Source organism: Petromyzon marinus, chromosome 3, assembly GCF_048934315.1.
Source record: "Petromyzon marinus isolate PM22_M1 ecotype Great Lakes invasive population chromosome 3, UKy_Petmar_22M1.pri1.0, whole genome shotgun sequence".
In the NCBI taxonomy this organism is placed as follows: domain Eukaryota; kingdom Metazoa; phylum Chordata; class Hyperoartia; order Petromyzontiformes; family Petromyzontidae; genus Petromyzon; species Petromyzon marinus.
The window spans coordinates 11,538,822-11,559,975 of record NC_133669.1 but is presented as its reverse complement, the minus strand read 5'-3'; the positions used below and the strand labels follow the sequence as shown (position 1 = coordinate 11,559,975).

Here is a 21,154-nt window from a genome sequence, read left to right as displayed (position 1 = left end):
AAGCTTGTAGAGAAAAGTTTAAAAATGTGAAGTGTATTCATTGGCATCGCTGTACTGTTTTGGCTTTTAACAATTTTTGCGTTTACTCCATAAATAATGGATGAAAGGTTAACTAGCATTGCGCTATTTAAAAAAAATGTATACTTCTCCATCAAAAACATGATTTACACCAACCTCATTCCTGTTTGTGGTACGAAACGATCTTTTAAAATATTCTAGCTATAATTTACTATTTTGATTGTCACTTAAGAACCATCACTTAATTGATCATGCACAACAATGAAATGACGCGCAGAGATTACTTTCCTGAGCAAAGGAATGTAAGATAACTGGTACATCAGTATTCGTATTCATGTTTTCGCAATGTTTTGGCGTGCATGCGTGAGGTTGAAAACCACACCGAATTTAAAACGGCAGGGTAAAATTGTTAATTTTGTTGCTGTCGATATGAATATGCTTTGCAACTGACAATTTTTTTTCTCGAATTAAATTATTCCATGGTTGACGAATCATAAACATGTAGCACTTTGGGGGTAAGTTTGGAGAACACAATCATCACTTGATGATTGGAAGGGGGGGGGGGGGTAGAGATGGGCAGGAGATATGAACCGGACGTTGATAAATACGCGTTCGAATCCACGTCTCGGATTACACTGCACGTCAAACCACCCAGCGGCCACATCAACCGTAACAACCGTTGGCATATTTTAATGGATTTGAACATTCACAACGTATTTTTTCTCACGATACAATCCATTTAGCTCTTGCACATTAGCTGGTATCTTCTCGGGCGAGGAGACCTCCATCCACCAGTGGCTAGATCATGGCTGATTGTGACTCCGCTCGCATTCTGATTTCTGACAGCTGGTTAAGACGATGCATCCCCGTGTCCTTCAACCGACGTCTCGTTAATTATCGGCCAGCTAAAATAAATGATCGCCATTGTCGCTTCATTGTTGGCTCGGATAAATGCACCGCCTGTTTGTCAATCCACTCCCCTTACCATGCGAGTCGTAGCAGGCATTGCATAACGTCGTTCATCACGCTGCTCTGTGGGTTGGTGGAGCTGTAGGGAGATCTTGGACGTGGTGGGGGGGGGGGCATAGCATGTACAATGCAGTGATGAATATCCTTGCACCATTCCCTGCGCAGCCGCCGAATGACCACTCGGAAGGTCGTTGGTATGTCGCCCATCCAAGCGCTATCCAGGCTCAACCTGCAGAGCCTCGGAGGTGTGACGAGATCGGGCGCATTCCGAGTGATTTGTCCACAGACTGGCTAATAATTAGGCGCCAGTAAACTTTCACGTTGTATAAACGGTATGTGCGCCGGGTTAATGTGTAACGAGCGCTCGTCGTAGGGTTTACATAAGCATTCTCTGTTGTGTCTGGAACCTCAATTCCACCCCTTTGAAGCGAGCACTTTTATAGCTGTGCAGACAAAGTCACAAATGTCGCTGTCTTATGTGCATTGCACAATCACCACCGAGATTGCGTATCATACGAATTGTGACTTTCTTAAAGGGTGTTGTTTACCCTTTTGAAAAAGTACATAGGTCTCGCATACCACTAATTGTCACTTTCCATCATAATTGTCAGGTCCACTGCTCGCTTACTAATTAGATGATTTTCAATGGACACAATTTTGGTTAAAGTCGACTGATTTCCATATCGGTTATGATAACAGGAATCGCAGTCTGGTACACTGCGGTGTGGAGGAGGTATTATCCGTCACTATAAAATAAGCAACGACAAAGTAGCCCTTTAGGCTATTGCTACGCTGCACAAAATAAACCGCACTAACCAGTTCTCGGTGTGTCTTTCTCTACTGCCGGATAAGTTTCGCTCGGCGACCCACCCAATTGTGCGATCGACTAAAATATATGCGCGCGTGTGTGCGCATTAAACGCAGAGCAGACTTCTGCTTCTAATTGCCTTCTACAGCCAGTTGAGTGCGCTGATAATCAGACGTTGCCCACCGTGCATGTATAGTATCGGCGTACCGCTGTCGCGTATTTGCGGCACGACTGTTGGCTTGTGGATTACCACCAAGGCTATCCTGTAATCTCCGCTCGTTGGGCCCACAACTTTGGCAACCGCCCCATCGCCAACCACATTCGACCGCGAGTTCCTTCGTCTCCACGCGTGCCCGCACGCCCCGCACCCCGCCTGCCACTCGCCACGTGTTTGACGATGGCAGCCGGAGCGGGGCAAGGTGCTGGCAGTGGCCAGATGTGCACGCTCTCAGCGGAGCTCCCTCTGGGAGCCGACACCATCAGGAGCCCATCGGGGATCATCATCATCCCAGAGCTGGTGAGTCTGCTCGGCTTGCTCCTCCGCGTGTAAACGGGTGCTCGCTGACACCACAGACATACGGGGTGGGTGGGGGGGGTCTTTGCGTGTACCAGCGGTAGGTAACACGGGTGGCCCAGCGGGAGTGTTGCATTGGTCAAGGAAGCGCGCTGCGAACGCGGCTCGCGGCCAACAGCGATTAAAATTTGAACCGGTCCGTCTGGGCATACCCCTAGGTTGACTCATGCTTAACTGGGTGCGGTGCGTGAACATCGCCGCTTAGGAGAGACGGGCGGGGGGTCGCGCGCGTGCGCGTTTACCAGCCAGCCATTCACGTTTGTACGTTGAACTTCTTTCGCGCCGTACGTAGCCAACCGCGCTGATCGGAGGTGCCATTCGGGCCTCATGATCGGCGCTCGCTAACGACCAAGCCGCACTTGCCCCCAAAACAACCTTTGCGGACTATAATTGGGAGGGGAGGGAGGGGGGGTCCCCATGTCCTGTGTTTAGCGGTGGCATCATGGTTCGCGCGCAGCCACACGGGTGCCCTTGCTGCGCTCGGATCGAATTCTCTGTCCGTGGCCATGGCTTGGAGCACAGCAGCATAGCACGGAGTGGAACAGCGGCCCGCCAAGCTTCAAGCCGCAGACCACGTAGGAGCCCAGCTAGATCTACTCAGCCTTGCAGTCGTTCTTTACACAAGGCGAATGCCCCGGGCTGGTGAGATCAAGGTGGCCAGGCGTGTTGATTTGCGCTGTGCGTTTTGTGCACTCGCAATTCAGCGGGTACTCGCTGACAGCAGCGATTTTGGAAATCTTAAGGGCTTGCTTGCACAGCAAATCACTTTGACACGAGCCCGCGACTCTATGGGATCTTTAAACGGCAGATCGTACGGAAGACGGTCATGAGACTCAATTGACTCTTTCCCAGGTAATGTTGTTGCAACGCGTAATCCGAATTGAGTCACCACATTCGGCGAGGCTTTCCAGGGTATGTATGTATACGTTCACAATACAGTCGAGTGAATTCCGTCATTCAGATTCATCTTCCCCGTGTGCATTTGTGGAAAGGGCGGAATTCTACAGTGCAGTCATCCATCCCTCGTGGCACGGCCAACTCAATGCCGTCCGTGGAATTTCGCTTAATGGACAACTTTTCGGCAGCTTATCTGTCCTCTACATCGAGGGACGTCCGTGTATACTTCACCTCCATGTGGTGCATTTCACACATCGCCTCCATGCCACATCGCCCGTCAGGACACTTTTTTGCACTTTGACCAGCACAAGCAAACAACCTAATTACATTTCGTCAATAAAACGTCTTTAAAGGGAGCAAAAACACACGTATATAGCAGGTGTTGTTTCGCAGAATGACACTGAGGGTGTTTTAGAGCCCATTTGTCGGGCCACTGCTGGATGAATGCGGCGTGTACTAAGTTCAGTCCGGAATTGGGGCTGTTCCAATTCTGTTTTATTTTGCCAGGCCCCATCTCTCCTCTTGGTGTCCGCACGATACCGTGGTGTCATTGTGTCCTAGGAATACAGGGTACGATAATAAAAGGTATAGTCCAATAATCGAGGATTGTTATTGATGGACATACTTTGTAGTCCAGTGCCTTCCAAGCCAGCCGAGCAGCGTTACGGAACCATCAAATTAGAAATCAAGACTTTATTTAAATGCTATATAATACTGCTCTGTTTGTTTGACCACATTTCACCAGGCTGGTCAGTGCGTGTTGGTGAATGGGGGAGGGATGACTCGCCACCGACGTGAGCCATGGTCGGAAATTGAACTCGGTGCGCTAACCACTGCGCCACTGCTCCACCGGACACTCCGTATTTAAACTAAATTTACTCGCAATTGTAAAACGCTTGCTGACAATGATTAACTGGGTGGTAAATCTAACTAAAATACTCGATTCGCCCCAATGGGAGTTGACCAAGCCTATAATAAACCCTAGGTCAATAAAATAGATGCCACTTAGTGGGAAGTGAACTGTATTCGTCCGATACATACACATCCGATTCGCCTGGTTGGCTACGTATGGTGCGACAAAACTTCAACGTACATGCGTATTCAACATAGCAATGTGGAACTTTTTTCTGTGGTCTGACATTTTCTTAAATTGGTTGATACTAAGCTCATTCCGTATTCTCGGGTCACTGTATCATCTAATTCAGCAGGTGCGGTATAACATGTATTTACAACTAATCTATGAATGTGTGTGCTAGTGCCGGGTGTTATCTATTTATCGAGACTCTACGAATCTTTAATGACCATCTTATTAACAGGTCGTTAAATATTGTCAAAGCGATGGTTTCATATATTGCAGAGAAGAGAGGTCATTCGGTGTATTAGTTGTAAACTTACAGATGCTTTAAAAGAAATTAAAACAATCTGTCTTCTCCCTGTTAGTTTTGCTCTCTGCTGGACTGAATATATCCTCGCTCACAGTACCTGCTAAGGCCATCTGTATTGTCATTGTGTGTGAAATAAATACAATTTTACACGCCGTTTACTTTTATGAGGGTTAAATGTCTGTTACGGTCTATATTATTTGTAGCTATATTAAAAGCGTACTGTTAGTGCAAATGTTTACCTTAAAAGCCATTGCAAAGACCTTAAGCCCAATGCGTTCATGAAGGTCTTACATTTAGGGAAAATGTATAAATAAAGCATTTTTTGTGATGGGAATTTAGAATCATGTTTAATTACATTACCCTAATAATAGCTGCTGATATGACGCACAGCGTCAAAATTGGTCCAGAGTTTGCTCATGCTAGATGCTGCTAAAATAATGTGCTCCCAAAATGCCGTGGGGCCAATGGGTTGTGTAAGAATGATTTTGACGTAGAATATTGTGTAGGAGACATTGCCTGCTTATCTATGTCCTTATTTACATTGGATACTTTCCAATTAATTCGACTCGAATCACTTCCTTTATTTGCCATGGAAGATGTGAGTGGCAAGACAAAAAACAAGGTCGCATGGAGAAATGGGTTATTGAAATGAAAGAAAAAAACAATAATAAAAAATGCCTCCTTGCAACACAAAAAACAGGTAATTTCTGCTAATAAAAAAAATTACTTTGTGGAGCATTGGCACAATGAATAATACTCTGTCCAATGAACCCGGCAACATGGGTTTGACACCAGTCCACTGCTAAAATAAGCAGCGAGTTATATCCGAACGAGTTCTGTGTCCACCGTCACCGACTGCACTTGTAAAATATGACCTTGGACCAAGAGGCAACCTTTGGCCTTTTCGTGTCCATATTGTGCAACCCATGTACCCCACTGTACGAAAATGGAATGTTTTATTATTTAGCAATGCATATCACTTGGAACAGATCTTGACCCATTTCCAATTGCCACGAATTTGTTTTAATGTGTTCCCCCTTTCTGTTCCAGTATAATGCCACCACATACTTCTGTCCGTGCCTCTTCATGCACTTGGAATATATTGCTCCATTGCAATTGTCACTGTTTTTGTTTGTTTCCGATTCGTATTCACTGCACGAATTACAGAGTGATTGAACTTTTACATGTTGCTTTTCATAATCAAGATGAGTTTTCCCAAAGCGCTTTATTACGCTCTCACTTACATGTTCATTTGCGTGTTTATTTCCTCACTATAATTCTAGTCTATCTTCAATAATTGTCATAAGTGAAGATACTCTGGCATGTTTTCAGTTGTTATTCCGACAAGTAGCATCTTTGGATTAGCAAAGTTTCTCCATGACTTTTAATTTGAGTTCATTTATCTTCAGGCCCAACTTTACTCCCTTCTTTGTTACATATTTCAGTAAGTTACCATAACTCATTACCATTGATTGTTCAAATGGCTGTGTCATGAGGAAATGTGAGATGGTTTATATTTCGCTCCATTCAGGGCATGCCTCTTAATTATCCCGTAAAAATGTTGTGAAAACATCGTCTAATGTGGCTGTGAATAACATCGTCTAAAGCGCCGTCTCTCTTGTGCGCCATCCCCTTGCGATGTGTATTTTGTTACTTCATGTTGTCTCAGTGTAACTGTTCCACTGATTAATCTACTTGTGAAATATGTCTCCATATCTAATAGAGGTTTTTTTGGGTTAGATCGCGTAAATATATACATGCGTCGTTAAAACCTGCCACCACCCGACACAGCCAACTCGTAAGGGTTGTGTCACGTAAACAGAACGTGGCCATTTCGTCACTAGTACAGCCACACCGGTGTGTTGGAGAGCCAAGCCACAACATTTACAATCTAAGTACGACGTTTCGCCAGTAATTACAACTAGCTTCATCAGGCGACAGCCAAATTTGTGGAGAAGTCTAACTGTTTCGTTCCTTATATAGAGGCGTAGATGTTTTGACCATCCTACTGTGCTCTTGCACAATGTGGGGGGGGGGGGGGGGTTACTGAGTCAACGTACATTACGCATGTGCATTACGCGAGCCCTTTGAACTTGTCCTTCCTGTCTATTGTGTTTATTAAAATAGCCCGACCAACGGTAATCCCCATTGAAGTACGCTGCCCTTTGTAGGCATGCATTTAAAATAATGTTTTATTTGTTGATTCGCTTCCACGCAGCACTAAGACGGTAGCTATCCGAACGGTTACAGTTATTTTTATTTCTTTAAATTACGATAGATTCTCTAAATAGTCTTGGCCAGTAATAGCTAGTTTTGCACAAAACTTCAACATTATCAAAATCAATTGGGTGTCCTTGTTGGCACGCGTGTTCTGCTACTGCTGACAGTTGCATTCGGGAGAATTTAATATTTCTCTGATGTTATTTTAGTCTCGTGCTGATCATTCGTCCTGTTTGCCCAACATAACATTTACCACGTGCAGTTAATCCTGTACACAACCCTTCCTAGTTGACAGTCTCGGGTGGTGGGCGGGTTTAACGACACATATTCACGCGATGTAACCCAAAAACCTCTTATGGATGATATTGGTCGCGAAAGCCTACGTGTTAAACTGATGTCTTCATCTATTTTTATTAAGCGAGGACACTGATTTTTCTTGGAAGCAATAACCACAGTATTCTCAGCAGGGAAGCACACGTTCTGTGGGTATCGTGTGAACGTTGGTCTCTTTGCTGGTGGCAGGTATCTGGGGCCCTCGTATGGATCCTGGTGGCCTCGACGCAACTCCGTGGCACCGAGATGCACCAGGGATGGGTGATGTTGGTCTCCGTCATGTTTTGCGTGTTGTCCATCATCCAGCTGGTGCTCTACCTCACTGGGACAGCAAAGCAGAGCAGCACTTGGATCCATCTGGTAAAAAGATATCCATTGCTATGGCTCTGAGGAACTCATTATTTGTGGGTGATCATTCTCGTGATAAACAACACAGCGTGTGTGTGTAATAGGGTTAGGGAGAGCGATAATTTATATTTTTGGTTCTTTCGGTAAAGTCACGTAGATAGAAAACTACATTTTTTTAATAAAAATAATAAATTGAGACGAATTAAAGCAAAAACCCCCTAATATTTTTTTAATAGTTACATTAAATTACAATTAAATAATTGAAGCTTTAACTTGTAAATACATTGAAAATCATTTGTACCTGGTATACACCTGGTGCTGTGTCACAGTGGGGTCTCATCTGGTTTTAACTTTACACTATAATAACAATACTGTAGGGCCCTTTTGTCTATCTATCACCCCACACTGCGTGCCTAGTGAGGCGTATTTGCCATAGTTTACCACATGCTGGTAATTGCAGTTTGGATTGGTAGTGGAAGGGTATATTACATAGGAGCATATAAAGTGCAGTATAATCATGGGTTTTTCTGCACTATCCTCCCCTGAAGGAGGTGACCATGTCCGGATCAGATATCGCTCACCACTGATGCTAGCTATAGACGGAAATCGAACTTGGTGGGCTGGGTTTATACGATATTGCGCTGACGACTTCACCTCAATAATCCATCCATTGCCAATAGTACGATCTCAACATAATGTATGTGTTTATAGCTGTGTGTAGAGCGGTGGTTGTGGTGGTCTGCACTTTCTGCCATGATCCTGGTAACCTGGGTTCGATCCCTGACCATGATGCACAACGCCAATGAAAGGTTGAATTTGATTTTAGCTTCCCCTGGGTCAACTCAACCATTAATGAGCACCTGGTGCATTGTGGCCATCGATACTGGGGGAGACGAGAGTGTGCTGCTCAAGCTCCTGTTTACTCTCAACAAATAACAAACAAAAACAGTACCTGTACCCTGTTAGGTAGTGGCCAAACAGCTCACATAGGACCTTCTTGAAAACAAGTTGTTGAGATTGATTTTATATTATACCAAACATTTACAACATCTGTAAAATGTGGCCTTCTATAACGATGTTCAATACGTAGAAGCATTGAATAGGTCAAATCACGATTGAAAAATATGACACCAATTATTAGTACAATTTACATGGGATGTTATATATGTTTTTTTTTGTTTGCTATTGGTTATGTACAAAGTATTGAACAGTTTGGGGCCTCTATATAGCTGTGATCTGTTGAATATAGCCCGTCAAGAACTCTCCACTCAAACAATGTCTGAGGTTGATGTTCTCCACGAAGCTCGTCACGGTGGTGGTACAATCCTGAGTTTGGTTCGTGCTGTGCCAGGACTTTCAAATTCGCTGCCTATGCACACCAAAAAGTTCAGGAGTGTTGCTGTCTGAACATCTTCGGGCATAGTCTTTCCAGAATGACTCTTAGTTTATAGTACAAGGATTTGTCGTTTTGTTGTTCTAGCCCTCCGTAATTCTATGTTTTTTTGTGTGCATCGTTACATTTTTAATTTGTGGTCATTTCACAATGCACTTTGAGATTTGGCTCATTTGTGGTGTAAACATGACGAATCATTATTACCACGAACCTGAGGATCTCTGAGTAAATAAAGAACCTGCATCGTTCTATTTTCAATTGCGTTAGTGCATTCTAATAATGACGGCGTTGTAATAATTTTGTGTCGCACACACATGGTCACCCCGCGCTGCTGATGCGCCATCCCCCGTTGCTTTTGCTTGCGATGGCCGCGTTGCAGGACTTGGCGCTCAACATGCTCGCGTTCACGCTCTACCTGAGTGCTTCAGTGCTGCAGGTCAACGCCACCATCGCCATGCTCAACGTGTACATCGAAGAGTGCGGTCGCGGCAATACGGACGTTCAGGGAGCAATCCTTCACTTGTATCGCGTTAATGTCGCTGCAACGGTACTGTGGGATTTCATGCCCCCTTCGCTACATGCCACTTTTGATGGAAATGCAATTAATCGCGTGTGAATGTTTTTTTTCCTTGTTTTTTTTTATATGGGGGTATGTAATTAGTTAGCATCACCCCCTGCAGCCACTAGAGGTACTGCCATTAAACGCCAAGGTAAAAATAAGAACGTTGAAAACACTCATGCCTGAACCATCAGAATTAATCATATTGCTAGAGGTCAAATGTTCCACCCACATCTTGATTTCTCAATCAATATTTTCCAGAACACTGTTCAGCTGGTTTGGAGTAGGGATTATTGGTGTAAGGTACTACCAGTAGAGTACAAGGTGTACCTATCCATAACAATCCCATATTATTGTACCTTACGTTCCTAAAATACTATGAACAGGATTTTTTTTTTTTAAACATAAGGTGACATTTCCAGAACAGCTTTCAGAACTCTTCTAGCTTAAATGTAGTCCTAGTTCCGCCCCTAAATAATTAAATGTATTATCATTCAATCAGCAGGAAATAGGATGTTCCATTGTGTACAGCAGAATGTCATTTAGACACATCCCACTGTACACACCATGCACTGTTCAATTGGATTAACTATTATTTACTTGGCAGTCTTACATAAAAAAAAATACTTTAATATGGTGCGACCTGTATTTTTTACTGTTTCCATGTTTCAGTCTTTCCAAGTGCTTCCATGTTTTCTACTTCCAGATATTGAAATGGTGGTAGAATAATTAGAATGATAAATAAGTAACATTGTTTTTCCACACATTGAGCGACAAAAAAACGTAATTAACTCGGGCTGTAACGATGCATTTGTTCATCTATTAATCGTCCATTCTTACACTTATGACACATGTATTGAATCCTACACGTGAGTATCAATATTTTTTGTAAAACACTATACAGACATTTCCCATTAAACAGATAATTCATAAGTAGAGATGTTTTCATTTCTCCTTCCACTTTTTCCTTCCCAGGTGTTTGCGTTTTTGACCACGGGCCTGTACGCGGTCAGCGCATTCATCAGCATCCAGCGGTGGAAGCTGAATTGATTCGTCTCCAAGAAGCTGCCTGCTCCAAACATTATCGTCAATTCGAAAGCAAGCCTATTCTACATACTTTGTGTGTATTCAATTGTATTGGTATAATGTTACTGTGGCTGGGCGTAGTATTGTCCACGTGCAATCCAGTACTCTAGCACTATGCAGATGGTGACATCAGCATGGTGGATCATGCTGATGTCACCATCTGCGTGGGACTCCGAGTCTGCTTGATTACACTTACCAATGAATAGTATAATAATAAAACAATGTTTATTTTCAGCCCTTTGCATACCCACAACGTATTGCCATGGGGGTTGTGTTTACTATTTTGGTACGCTAATCAAGCGTGGGTGTCGAGGTGCCATGCCCTAGCTTGTCAGGAGAAGGCAGATAGAGCAAATGGGAGCTCCACCTGCTCTATCTGTATGGGATAGAGCATTGTCCCCTCAAACACGTGGATTTCCTGCAAGTGCTCCGGTTTTCTCGCACATGTAAACATAATTAATTGGCTGAAAACTTCTTGTATCGACGGCCCCAGAGCTTGGGCAAACGTTGGCATCGCCTCACTTTGTGGCTGCCTTCCCGCTTGTCTGTGGCCCCTCGCGCCTCCGAGTCATTCTTTCTCTTAGAGAGCGAGCAAACACTGCGCCTGTTATAAGTTGAAATGTTTAGTAAAGGTGCAGTGTGGGGTGTTACCCAGATGTCAGGCACTGCTGGTGATATACCATGTGGCCGGTAACACAGTTCACTGACAACTGCGCCACCAATCCCCCAAGTAGCAAAAGAGTGACGCACACAAATAATAAACAGACATCAAGCGTAACTCGACATGTACACCGGAAACCTATGGGCTCTATATCCTGTATGTAAATGTATATTGATTATATGGAGAGGTGGACTTCCTGTCTATTCAATAGACATTACCTATGAGCCTCCACCACAGCATATAGAGAGTTTTAATGAAGGACAACAATTAGGTTGTCAGTATTGCTGCTCAAAGTGTTTTATACTTTGTACGTGTGAGATTTCTCCAAGAATCCTGGTGTCCTCCCATCTACAATTCATAACCCTCACATGCACAGGAACCCCCGAAACGTGATGGAAATGTTACGTATGATTAAATAGCTTTCACCTATATAGCATAGCAGTCGACCACAGTGAACACGACGCATGAGAGAGTTGAGGAATTCACAAAGATACCAATGGAGGACCTTACTGAAAATGCCTTGTGATTCTGCTGAGCATTTTGGCAATAAATATAATTATGTAGTATTACGATTCACACAAAGAGGTGAGATAAATATTTTAACACTGAAATGTGTATAATTGCCAGACTTTGTCTTATTACATCCTTCCAAATTTGACCCCATATTTCGACAGTGGGACTTCCAATTTCGCCCGGTTGGCATGGGCCCGGGTACAAGGAATGAAATGGGTTGCCCCACGCCTCCCCCCCCCCCCCCCCTTCATTGCCCAGAACCGGAGGCCTTTTTTTCCAGTGGACCCCAGTGCAGTTGCACTGCCTGCACACTCTGGCTCCGTGTGCTGATGTATGCAAAGGCAATACCGATGCACGTTGTGATTATGAAGCAAATTGTAGAAATCCATTTTGTAAGGGGTCATTTGTTGGTGTGTCGTGATTTGTCCCCCTCATATTCAATTAATTATCAGGAATCTGAGGTTTACATTGGATTATTTTTATCGTGATTTTTTTAATATATAAAGTGGGCTCTGGTGGATCGAATAGTTACCCGAATAAAAAATCTTCACGTGTGATTTATTGCACATATCATGAGCATAAGAATACATTTAAATTGGTTAATTGCTGTATCATTACACCTAAATCGACCAAATGTATTTTGATGCTCAACTAGGACAAATTGAGCTGGCAGCTAATTCATTTGTCAACCCCGCCCACTTTTTCATAACCACGCCCACTCCATCACTAGCACTGTCCACACTCTCAGTGGCCTCCCTCTTTCTTACATTGGCCCTGCTTACTACCCACAGGCCCTGCCCACTATAAACCCCACCCACTACTCGGGTAGCTTTCCCCCATGGCCGGTATCATTAAGCAAGCATGGAACCCAGGACATTTTAAAATAGTTTGCACACCAAGGCAGCTTTTCTGAAACGTGGCCTGTTCCGGCCAAAACCAGGACGTTTTAGTGGCCTTAATAGCGCCCCGAGTAATTTGTTTTGCGCCAATTTTTTATCAGAGAGCCTGAACCTTGGAAAGTTCCATTCCCTCCTTTGCGCGATCGATATTCGTGCCAAGCAAACTACGCAAGAACAATGGCAACATTGTTTATACAAAGTTGTAGCTAGGGGTTGAGAATGATAAGACTAGGATTATCGTTATATTTTCTTTTCGGATTATTGTTTTCTTTTCCACCTTTCACACGTGTAGAAATATCGAATGAATTTTTTTTTCCCCACGTGTGAAATAATACACATCCTTGTCGAATGACATTGTTTTGTCACGTGATATTAACTATTTGTAAATATTGTACTGGAAACTGTTATCTCCACTGTTCTATGCAAATAAAAATCTGAAATATATATACTGGACCATATTGCCTCATTTTTGTATTTGAACATTTCACTTGAAGTTTATGAAGTATCATATATGCTACAGAACGGCGTTGCATATCCAACTTGCTTGCGACTGAGGTATTGGCAAATATGCGAAAAGGCATAGAAAATGTGACACTTGCACCACACACAAAATATGTCACTGGACAAAAACGGGTGAACTTCTTGAAACCATAGACAAATACTTTACTGCTTTTGAAGTGAATGTACCCGAGTTTAAGAATACATTCCTGAGTGTGAAAAGATAAGATTTGTAAAGTCACGTAAATATAAAAAAAAAGCAAAACCCCCACGCCGTTTCGATCGCAACACAAAAGCGGTCTTCTCTCCGCCTGATGAAAAATCAAAAATAAAATAAGTAAAAACCCACGACGTTTCGATCGCAACACACAAGCGGTCTTCTCTCCGCCTGATGAAAAATCTAAAATAAAATAAGTAAAAACCCACGACGTTTCGATCGCAACACAAAAGCGGTCTCCGCCTGATGAAGACCGCTTGTGTGTTGCGATCGAAACAGCGTGGGTTTATTTAATTTTTTTGTCTTCCATTTACGTGACTTTACCGAAAGAACCAATAATATGAATTCCTGCAGTCACGAAAGTTTTAAGTCTAAATATTTGTAAACATCCATAGAAAATGACAGTCAAACTACATGCGGATATATATATATTTAGTCAGCGATGCGATGCACTGTATAGTGAAGACAATTTTGGGGAGCGGCATTGCAGTGTGGGACTAACCCAACGACCTGAGTTTGATTCCCAACTACAGCCAACATCAGTGGAGAGTGATATCTGAATCAGTGCCACTCCACTCCCCTTACCAGCCTGCAATAACCAGCGTGGTCAAGTATGGTCAAACAAATTCCAAGACTAGTAGTTGGGGAAGGCCTTCATCCAACAATGCATTTCTTTTTTTTACAAAGGGCTATACGTTTAGTTTTGGTTAATGACATTTCACTTTAAGTTCAACACTTTATTTTTTTACACGTTTAACTCGTACCACTCCTCTTCGACAGATTCTTACCCTTACTTTCTGCTGAGTTTTACTTTCACGCACGCCCATGCAATGTATTTAGTTTTTTTTTATATTTTCTTTTCATAATGTGCGCAGGTGACTTGTAAATGCTTTTAGTTAAGTGTGTGTTACTCTCGCTTAATATTTATCGACACAGCTGAGAGCCCATCAAGGGTTCATTATCTCTCTTGTGAATAAAAAAAACTGTCATTCTGCCGTATGGATGGTTGGCTTTAATAACAAACAAAAAAAGGCAGCTGGGCAGCACTGTTTAAGGCCGATCCCTTTCTTAAGTTTGTCTGTTTGGAGCCTTGTATGTGACTTGCAGTGAACCACCGTTTTTCAAAACAGTGTACTGGCTGTGTAGGGTATTCGTTATCTTAATCCCTTAAACTAATAGTATAGTGTGAGGCTATTGTGTACGGGGTTTATGGTTTAAAAAAAAAAGTCTGCTTCTTTGGCGTGTTTTCAAAGGTGTTGCTCTAGTTTGCTGAGGGGCTGTTCAGCAGAAAACAATGTTTTACAGACAATGGCTAATTTAAGTGATTCAGACATCAATTTCTGTGCAGGAAGGAAGTTGTTTTCTGTTAGCAAGAGGACAAAAGGTGAGTGTTTAATTGTTAAACCAACCACTGTGTTGATTGTGCATTGTGGCGTTTTTCATTTGGTTGGAATAGGCTGGCATTGTGGGAAGGCTGGAGGGGTGAAGGGGGGGGGGATTTAAGAATAATGACAAGTTGGAGATCTGAGAAGGGAGATCTCCATAAAAAAGGCTTTTTTGGGTTTGATCCCACTCACCACCACCCGACACAGCCAATTAGTAAGGTTTGTTAGATAAAAAAAGTGTCAATTAGTAACTACTTCAGCACGCCAGTGTGTATGAGAGTAAACCCACGACATTTACAACCAGCTTCATCAGGCGATGTTTCAGAATTGTTTGTTTAGACCCCAAGCCCCAGATCTAAACAAACCTGGTGGGACTTGGAAAGGACACTGTGGTAAGGAGCAAGGGGAATTGGTTCTAACTTTGTGTCTGATTTGAAATTGTGCTGAAGAGTTTGAACGTTGAAGCAATGAAGATACGTGGGCAGACATTGATGGAAGCCTTTACAAGGGCTTTTGAAATCCCAAAGTTATGCTAAATTGTGAGTGCAAAAAAAATAATTGTCTTTAACCTTCCCAGCAATTATACAGCTGTTAAGATGTTCAAACACCAAAACAGACACCAATGGCAAGGCACCAAGTCTGCATTAGCCACACATGCTTGTGGCTACGGTGGTGACACCGGTGAGACAAGGCCATAAAGGAGACTCTCTCTGCATGCATTATCAAGGACATATAAGAATAGGTTTTACCCTTTCTGGCAATAAAACAGCTGTGTTAAGACGTAAAAAAAACACCAAACTGAAGCCTTTTTGCAAGGAATCTTGTCTGCATTCACCCTATTTACCCTATTCACCACACTTACTTACGTGTGGTGAATAGGTTAAATAGGGTGGTGAATAGGGTAAAACCTATTAACCACACTTACGTGTGGTGAATAGGGTAAATAGGGTGGTGAATAGGGTAAAACCTATATAATTTGATACCGGCAAGAAAGGTCCCATATTATCAATCTCGTTTGTTTCCATGTTTTACCACAAGCATGTGGTTAATGCAGACCTGATGCCTTACAATAGGCGTCTCTTTGGCGTTTGAACGTTTTAACACCTCCTGCATTCTTGCCAGAGAGGGTAAAGCCTATTATATGTTCATTATTTTGATACCGGCAAAACTGGTCCTAGAGATATAAACATTGTGAGTGTAAATAAAATGACGGTTAAAGTTTATCCGTTATGACGAACATCACCGTTTAGCAGGATTTTCGAGGCCTTCAAACACTACATTTATTTCCAAAGGACAGACTGGCCCCCTTAACATATGGAATGTGGAATTGTCAATACTGCACAATGGCTCTGTGTCGCAAAGGTAATTGCTCATTCTGAGCAAGGGAAAGAATGTAAGAGCTTTGACGCGACTGCAATTACGTAAGACAAGTTCGCCCGCGCGGCGCATTTGATTCGGGCTGTGAGAGAAAGTGATTGTGGATTAATTCGTTGCACCTGCGCCATGAACAGAACGGCATGGCACATAATGAGTGCCGGACCACCTTGTGCGCGCTGTGCGTGACGTGATTCACACGAGCTCGGAACAGAAATATTGGGTGCCGAGGCTTATCGAGTAATGCAGACCGTGTCACTGTACCCCAAGCGATAGACGACGAAGATGCGGGGGGAGGAGGTGGCGGGGGGGTGGTGGCGGGGGGAGGAGGTGGCGGGGAGGATGATGGGGGGGGATGGGGGGGATGGGGGGGGATGATGATGGGGGGGGGATGATGATGGGGGGGGGATGATGATGGGGGGGGGGATGATGGGGGGGGATGATGGGGGGGATGATGGGGGGGATGATGGGGGGGATGATGGGGGGGATGATGGGGGGGGATGATGGGGGGGGATGATGGGGGGGTGATGGGGGGGGATGATGGGGGGGGGCATGATGGGGGGGGGCATGATGGGGGGGCATGATGGGGGGGGCATGATGGGGGGGGCATGATGGGGGGGGCATGATGGGGGGGGCATGATGGGGGGGGCATGATGGGGGGGCATGATGGGGGGGGGGCATGATGGGGGGGCATGATGGGGGGGGCATGATGGGGGGGCATGATGGGGGGGCATGATGGGGGGGGCATGATGGGGGGGCATGATGGGGGGGGCATGATGGGGGGGGCATGATGGGGGGGGCATGATGGGGGGGGCATGATGGGGGGGGCATGATGGGGGGGGCATGATGGGGGGGCATGATGGGGGGGGCATGATGGGGGGGGCATGATGGGGGGGGCATGATGGGGGGGGCATGATGGGGGGGGCATGATGGGGGGGGCATGATGGGGGGGGCATGATGGGGGGGGCATGATGGGGGGGGCATGATGGGGGGGGCATGATGGGGGGGGCATGATGGGGGGGGCATGATGGGGGGGGCATGATGGGGGGGGCATGATGGGGGGGCATGATGGGGGGGGCATGATGGGGGGGGCATGATGGGGGGGGCATGATGGGGGGGGCATGATGGGGGGGCATGATGGGGGGGCAGAGGGGGCATGATGGGGGGGGCATGATGGGGGGCATGATGGGGGGGGATGATGGGGGGGGGCATGATGGGGGGGGGATGATGGGCGGGGGGGGTCACATTTTCATTCCTTTTCAACGCCCCATGCGGTCACTCCGCCACTGGGTGTAGGGCATTTGCGATAGAGAATTTGCTTTTATTTGTTAATGGGTCGTTTCACGTGCGAAGAATTGCCGTTGAATGTGACACCGAACGATGCAAGGTCGTCGCCTTAATTTCTCAAGCGAAACGGTGATGTGAACATCAGCTGCTGTCGCGTTTAAAGTTCGGTTCTTTCCCAGAAGGAGGCGGAGGTCTCCTTTTGTGCGTCGACTTCACTCTGTCGACACGAATTTATGTATTTATCATCAGCCATCATCTATCCACAGCTGGATGAAGGTTCGCCACCCCCCTCCCCCCCCACAAGCCGTCGTCACCTCACGCGGTTTTTTTTTTTGCGATGGAATGAATATATGTCTGTCTTGTTGAACTTCTTTCGCACCGGACGCTCATCTTGAGCTCCTGCTGCGCACGAGTTGACGGGATCGATCAACCTCCACGGTGAATGTCCTCGCGGACACGTCCACCCCCCTCCCCTCCCCTCCCTCCCCGACTCTGGGGTCAATGATGGAGAGTATCGAGAATAACGACAGAGTGTCCACCGAGGGGAGGCCACTCGCCCGAGAGGACGTTCACCGTGGAGATCGAGCGGTAAGGTCAGCGCGTGTGCATGCAGGCTGCTGAAGGTGGGTTGCTACTTCGCATCATCGAGATGGTGATGGCTTCGGGGGGGGGCTGGGAGAGGCCGGCATCCAGCAGTGGATGGATCGTGGCTGACGATCAGATAAGATTTATTCATAATAGAGGTGTTTTGGGTTACATCGCGTGAGTGTGAATGTGTCGTAACCCTCCACCACCCGGCACAGCCAGAAAGGATTTGTCACGCAAACAAAACGTGCCGATGAGTTACTGCTTCAGCCCACCGAAATCAAATCATTCAAACATGCGTCTCTAAATGAGGCGAGGGCACACTGAGACTAGGGGCCGTCCATATATGACGTCACGCGATTTTGGACGATTTTTGACCCCCCCATGATACACGGCGTCACAAAAAGTCAGACCCCCCCCCTTAAATATGACGTCACAAATCTCTGCCCCCCCCCCCCCAAAAAAAATAATCAAAAAGATGCTTCAAATCGCTTTAAACTATTGTCATTGTAAGGCGTCTTTAATGTGGCGCTGCACTCTGATGTTGTAGGAGAAAACATTTATTAAAAAGTCTATATAATGAAGTAGAACGTGTTGTCTATATTCATTTAAAGTTGCGCATTTTGATGTGACGTCACATTCCTCAAACCCCCGCCCCTCGTCACACATCGTCACAAATGTCTGACCCTCCCCCCCCCCCCTAGGTGCGTGACGTCATTTATGGACGGCCCCCTAATCATTCGGTCGATGCGTGTTTTCAAGTGAGACCAGAGACACGATGATTCCGAAAGACTTGATGAAGAGAGTGAAATCAAAGGAATCAGAGCCAGCGTGCCAATCCACTGCTAGGCGAAGCGTCTGACCACATGTCCACCGCGCTCACCAGCGCAGCGGTCGTGATGGCGGGGGTGGGTGGGGGCGGGGGCCATAGACGCAGCGGCATAGTACAGCACAACGATGCATGTCGCTGCAGTGCCCTCTGCTGTCCACATCGGCCTATGCCGCTTGTGTATCGCGCGTGGGGGAGGGGAGGGGGTCGCCCCAAACGGGACCGAATATTTAAGCGGTCGGTAGCGATGTATTTAGATCGCCAATAAAAGTGACTCAATAGCCTTGTTTATGACCGCTGTTTCAAACGGAAACAAATAGTACATGTGCGGGAAAAGACGACGTCGCCTGTAGACACGATACGTCGCCTTTCAACTGTACAATTTCCCGCATTGGGTCTCACGGGGTTATTGACGAAGGCTGTTGAGTGGTTTTTGTTGAGTGGTTTTTGTTGAGTGGTTTTTGTTTATTATTTGTGCACCGCTGCCAACTTCATCGCCACCAAACAATTTGTCTTCATTTAACAAGTACCGCTCATCGCGCAATCCACTCTTAACAGCAGTTGACAGACACTGCTATAAGTCACACACACACATACACAAAAGACAATTGGCACCACGAGCGGTCCTGAATAGTTACTATTCCTCTGGCCAACTCGACTCAGGTTAGCCACGAGACTGCAGCAACGTGGGTTCAATGGGGGGGAGGGAGGCTGGCTGGACGTTCCTTTCTTTTTACAATGATCAAGATTGTGCGGGCGTGCTGGGAAATTGAGTCGATTTCCTCCCAGCCTACCGCCTCTCTACCCCACAAAGCGACGCGCACGCCGTTCCTTAAACGCGCACACCGCCTCCTCCTCCTCATTCATCCTCCTCAATTCCTCCTCCTCCTCATTCATCCTCCTCAATTCCTCCTCCTCCTCCTCATTCATCCTCCTCAATTCCTCCTCCTCATTCATCCTCCTCAATTCCTCCTCATTCATCCTCCTCAATTCCTCCTCCTCCTCATTCATCCTCCTCAATTCCTCCTCCTCCTCATTCATCCTCCTCAATTCCTCCTCCTCCTCATTCATCCTCCTCAATTCCTCCTCCTCCTCCTCTTTCATCCTCCTCAATTCCTCCTCCTCCTCCTCCTCAATTCCTCCTCCTCGCTAATGATGACGACGTGACGCACCCAGCTCGGGTGGAACACACACACACCGTGCTGATGAACACACACACCGTGCTGATGAACACACACGCACGCCGTGCTGATGAACACACACACCGGGCTAATGAACACATGCACACACCGGGCTGATGAACACACACACACCGGGCTGATGGACACACACATACATCGGGCTGATAGACACACACACACCGGGCTGATGGACACACACACACACCGGGCTGATGGACACACACACCGGGCTGATGGACACACACAGCGGGCTGATGAACACACACCGGGCTGATGAACACACACACACACCCGGCTGATGAACACACACACACACCGGGCTGATGAACACACACACACGCGGCTGATGAACACACACACCGGGCTGATGAACACACACACACACCGGGCTGATGGACACACACACCGGGCTGATAGACACACACACACACACACCGGGCTGATGGACACACACATCGGGCTGATGAACACACACACCGGGCTGATGGACACACACACACCGGGCTGATAGACACACACACACCGGGCTGATGAACACACACACACACCGGGCTGATGAACACACACACACACCGGGCTGATGAACACACACACACACACACCGGGATGATGAACACACACACACACCGAGCTGATGAACACACACACCGGGCTGATAAACACACACTCACACCGGGTTGATGAACACACACACCGGGCTGATGAACACACACACCGGGCTGATGAACACACACATCGGGCTGATGAACACACACACACCGGGCTGATGAACACACACACACACACACCGGGCTGATGAACACACACACCGGGCTGATGAACACACACACACCGGGCTGATGAACACTCACACACACACACCGGGCTGATGAACACACACACACCGGGCTGATGAACACACACACACCGGGCTGATGAACACACACACCGGGCTGATGGACGCACACACCGGGCTGATGAACACACACACACACCCGGCTGATGAACACACACACACACCGGGCTGATGAACACACACACCGGGCTGATGGACGCACACACCGGGCTGATGAACACACACACACTCACACACGAACCTCGGGCTGATTGAACAATAGCACACGGCACCTCCCACTTAGTGGCTGGACGCAAAAGG

At 46.2% G+C, this 21,154-nt stretch overlaps 1 protein-coding gene across 1 annotated transcript; it reads left to right on the top strand.

Annotated features, from left to right (window-relative positions):
• Positions 1–133: 133 nt before the first annotated feature.
• LOC116953797 (myelin and lymphocyte protein-like) lies at positions 134–13,107 on the top strand. The gene is made up of 4 exons (XM_032974075.2): positions 134–2,312; positions 7,394–7,564; positions 9,325–9,492; positions 10,480–13,107. The coding sequence occupies exons 1-4, from the start codon at positions 2,193–2,195 to the stop codon at positions 10,552–10,554; spliced, it is 534 nt and encodes a 177-aa protein (XP_032829966.2). The 5' UTR covers positions 134–2,192; the 3' UTR covers positions 10,555–13,107.
• Positions 13,108–21,154: the final 8,047 nt, after the last annotated feature.

What these genes read in the sequence shown, in the direction of transcription:
- LOC116953797 (XM_032974075.2), top strand. Translation starts at nt 2,193, where the DNA reads ATGGCAGCCGGAGCGGGGCAAGGTGCTGGCAGTGGCCAGATGTGCACG. An exon ending in GCAGCACTTGGATCCATCTG is followed by an intron (nt 7,565 to 9,324) that starts GTAAAAAGATAT and finishes GCCGCGTTGCAG; the next exon opens with GACTTGGCGCTCAACATGCT. An exon ending in GCGTTAATGTCGCTGCAACG is followed by an intron (nt 9,493 to 10,479) that starts GTACTGTGGGAT and finishes TTTCCTTCCCAG; the next exon opens with GTGTTTGCGTTTTTGACCAC.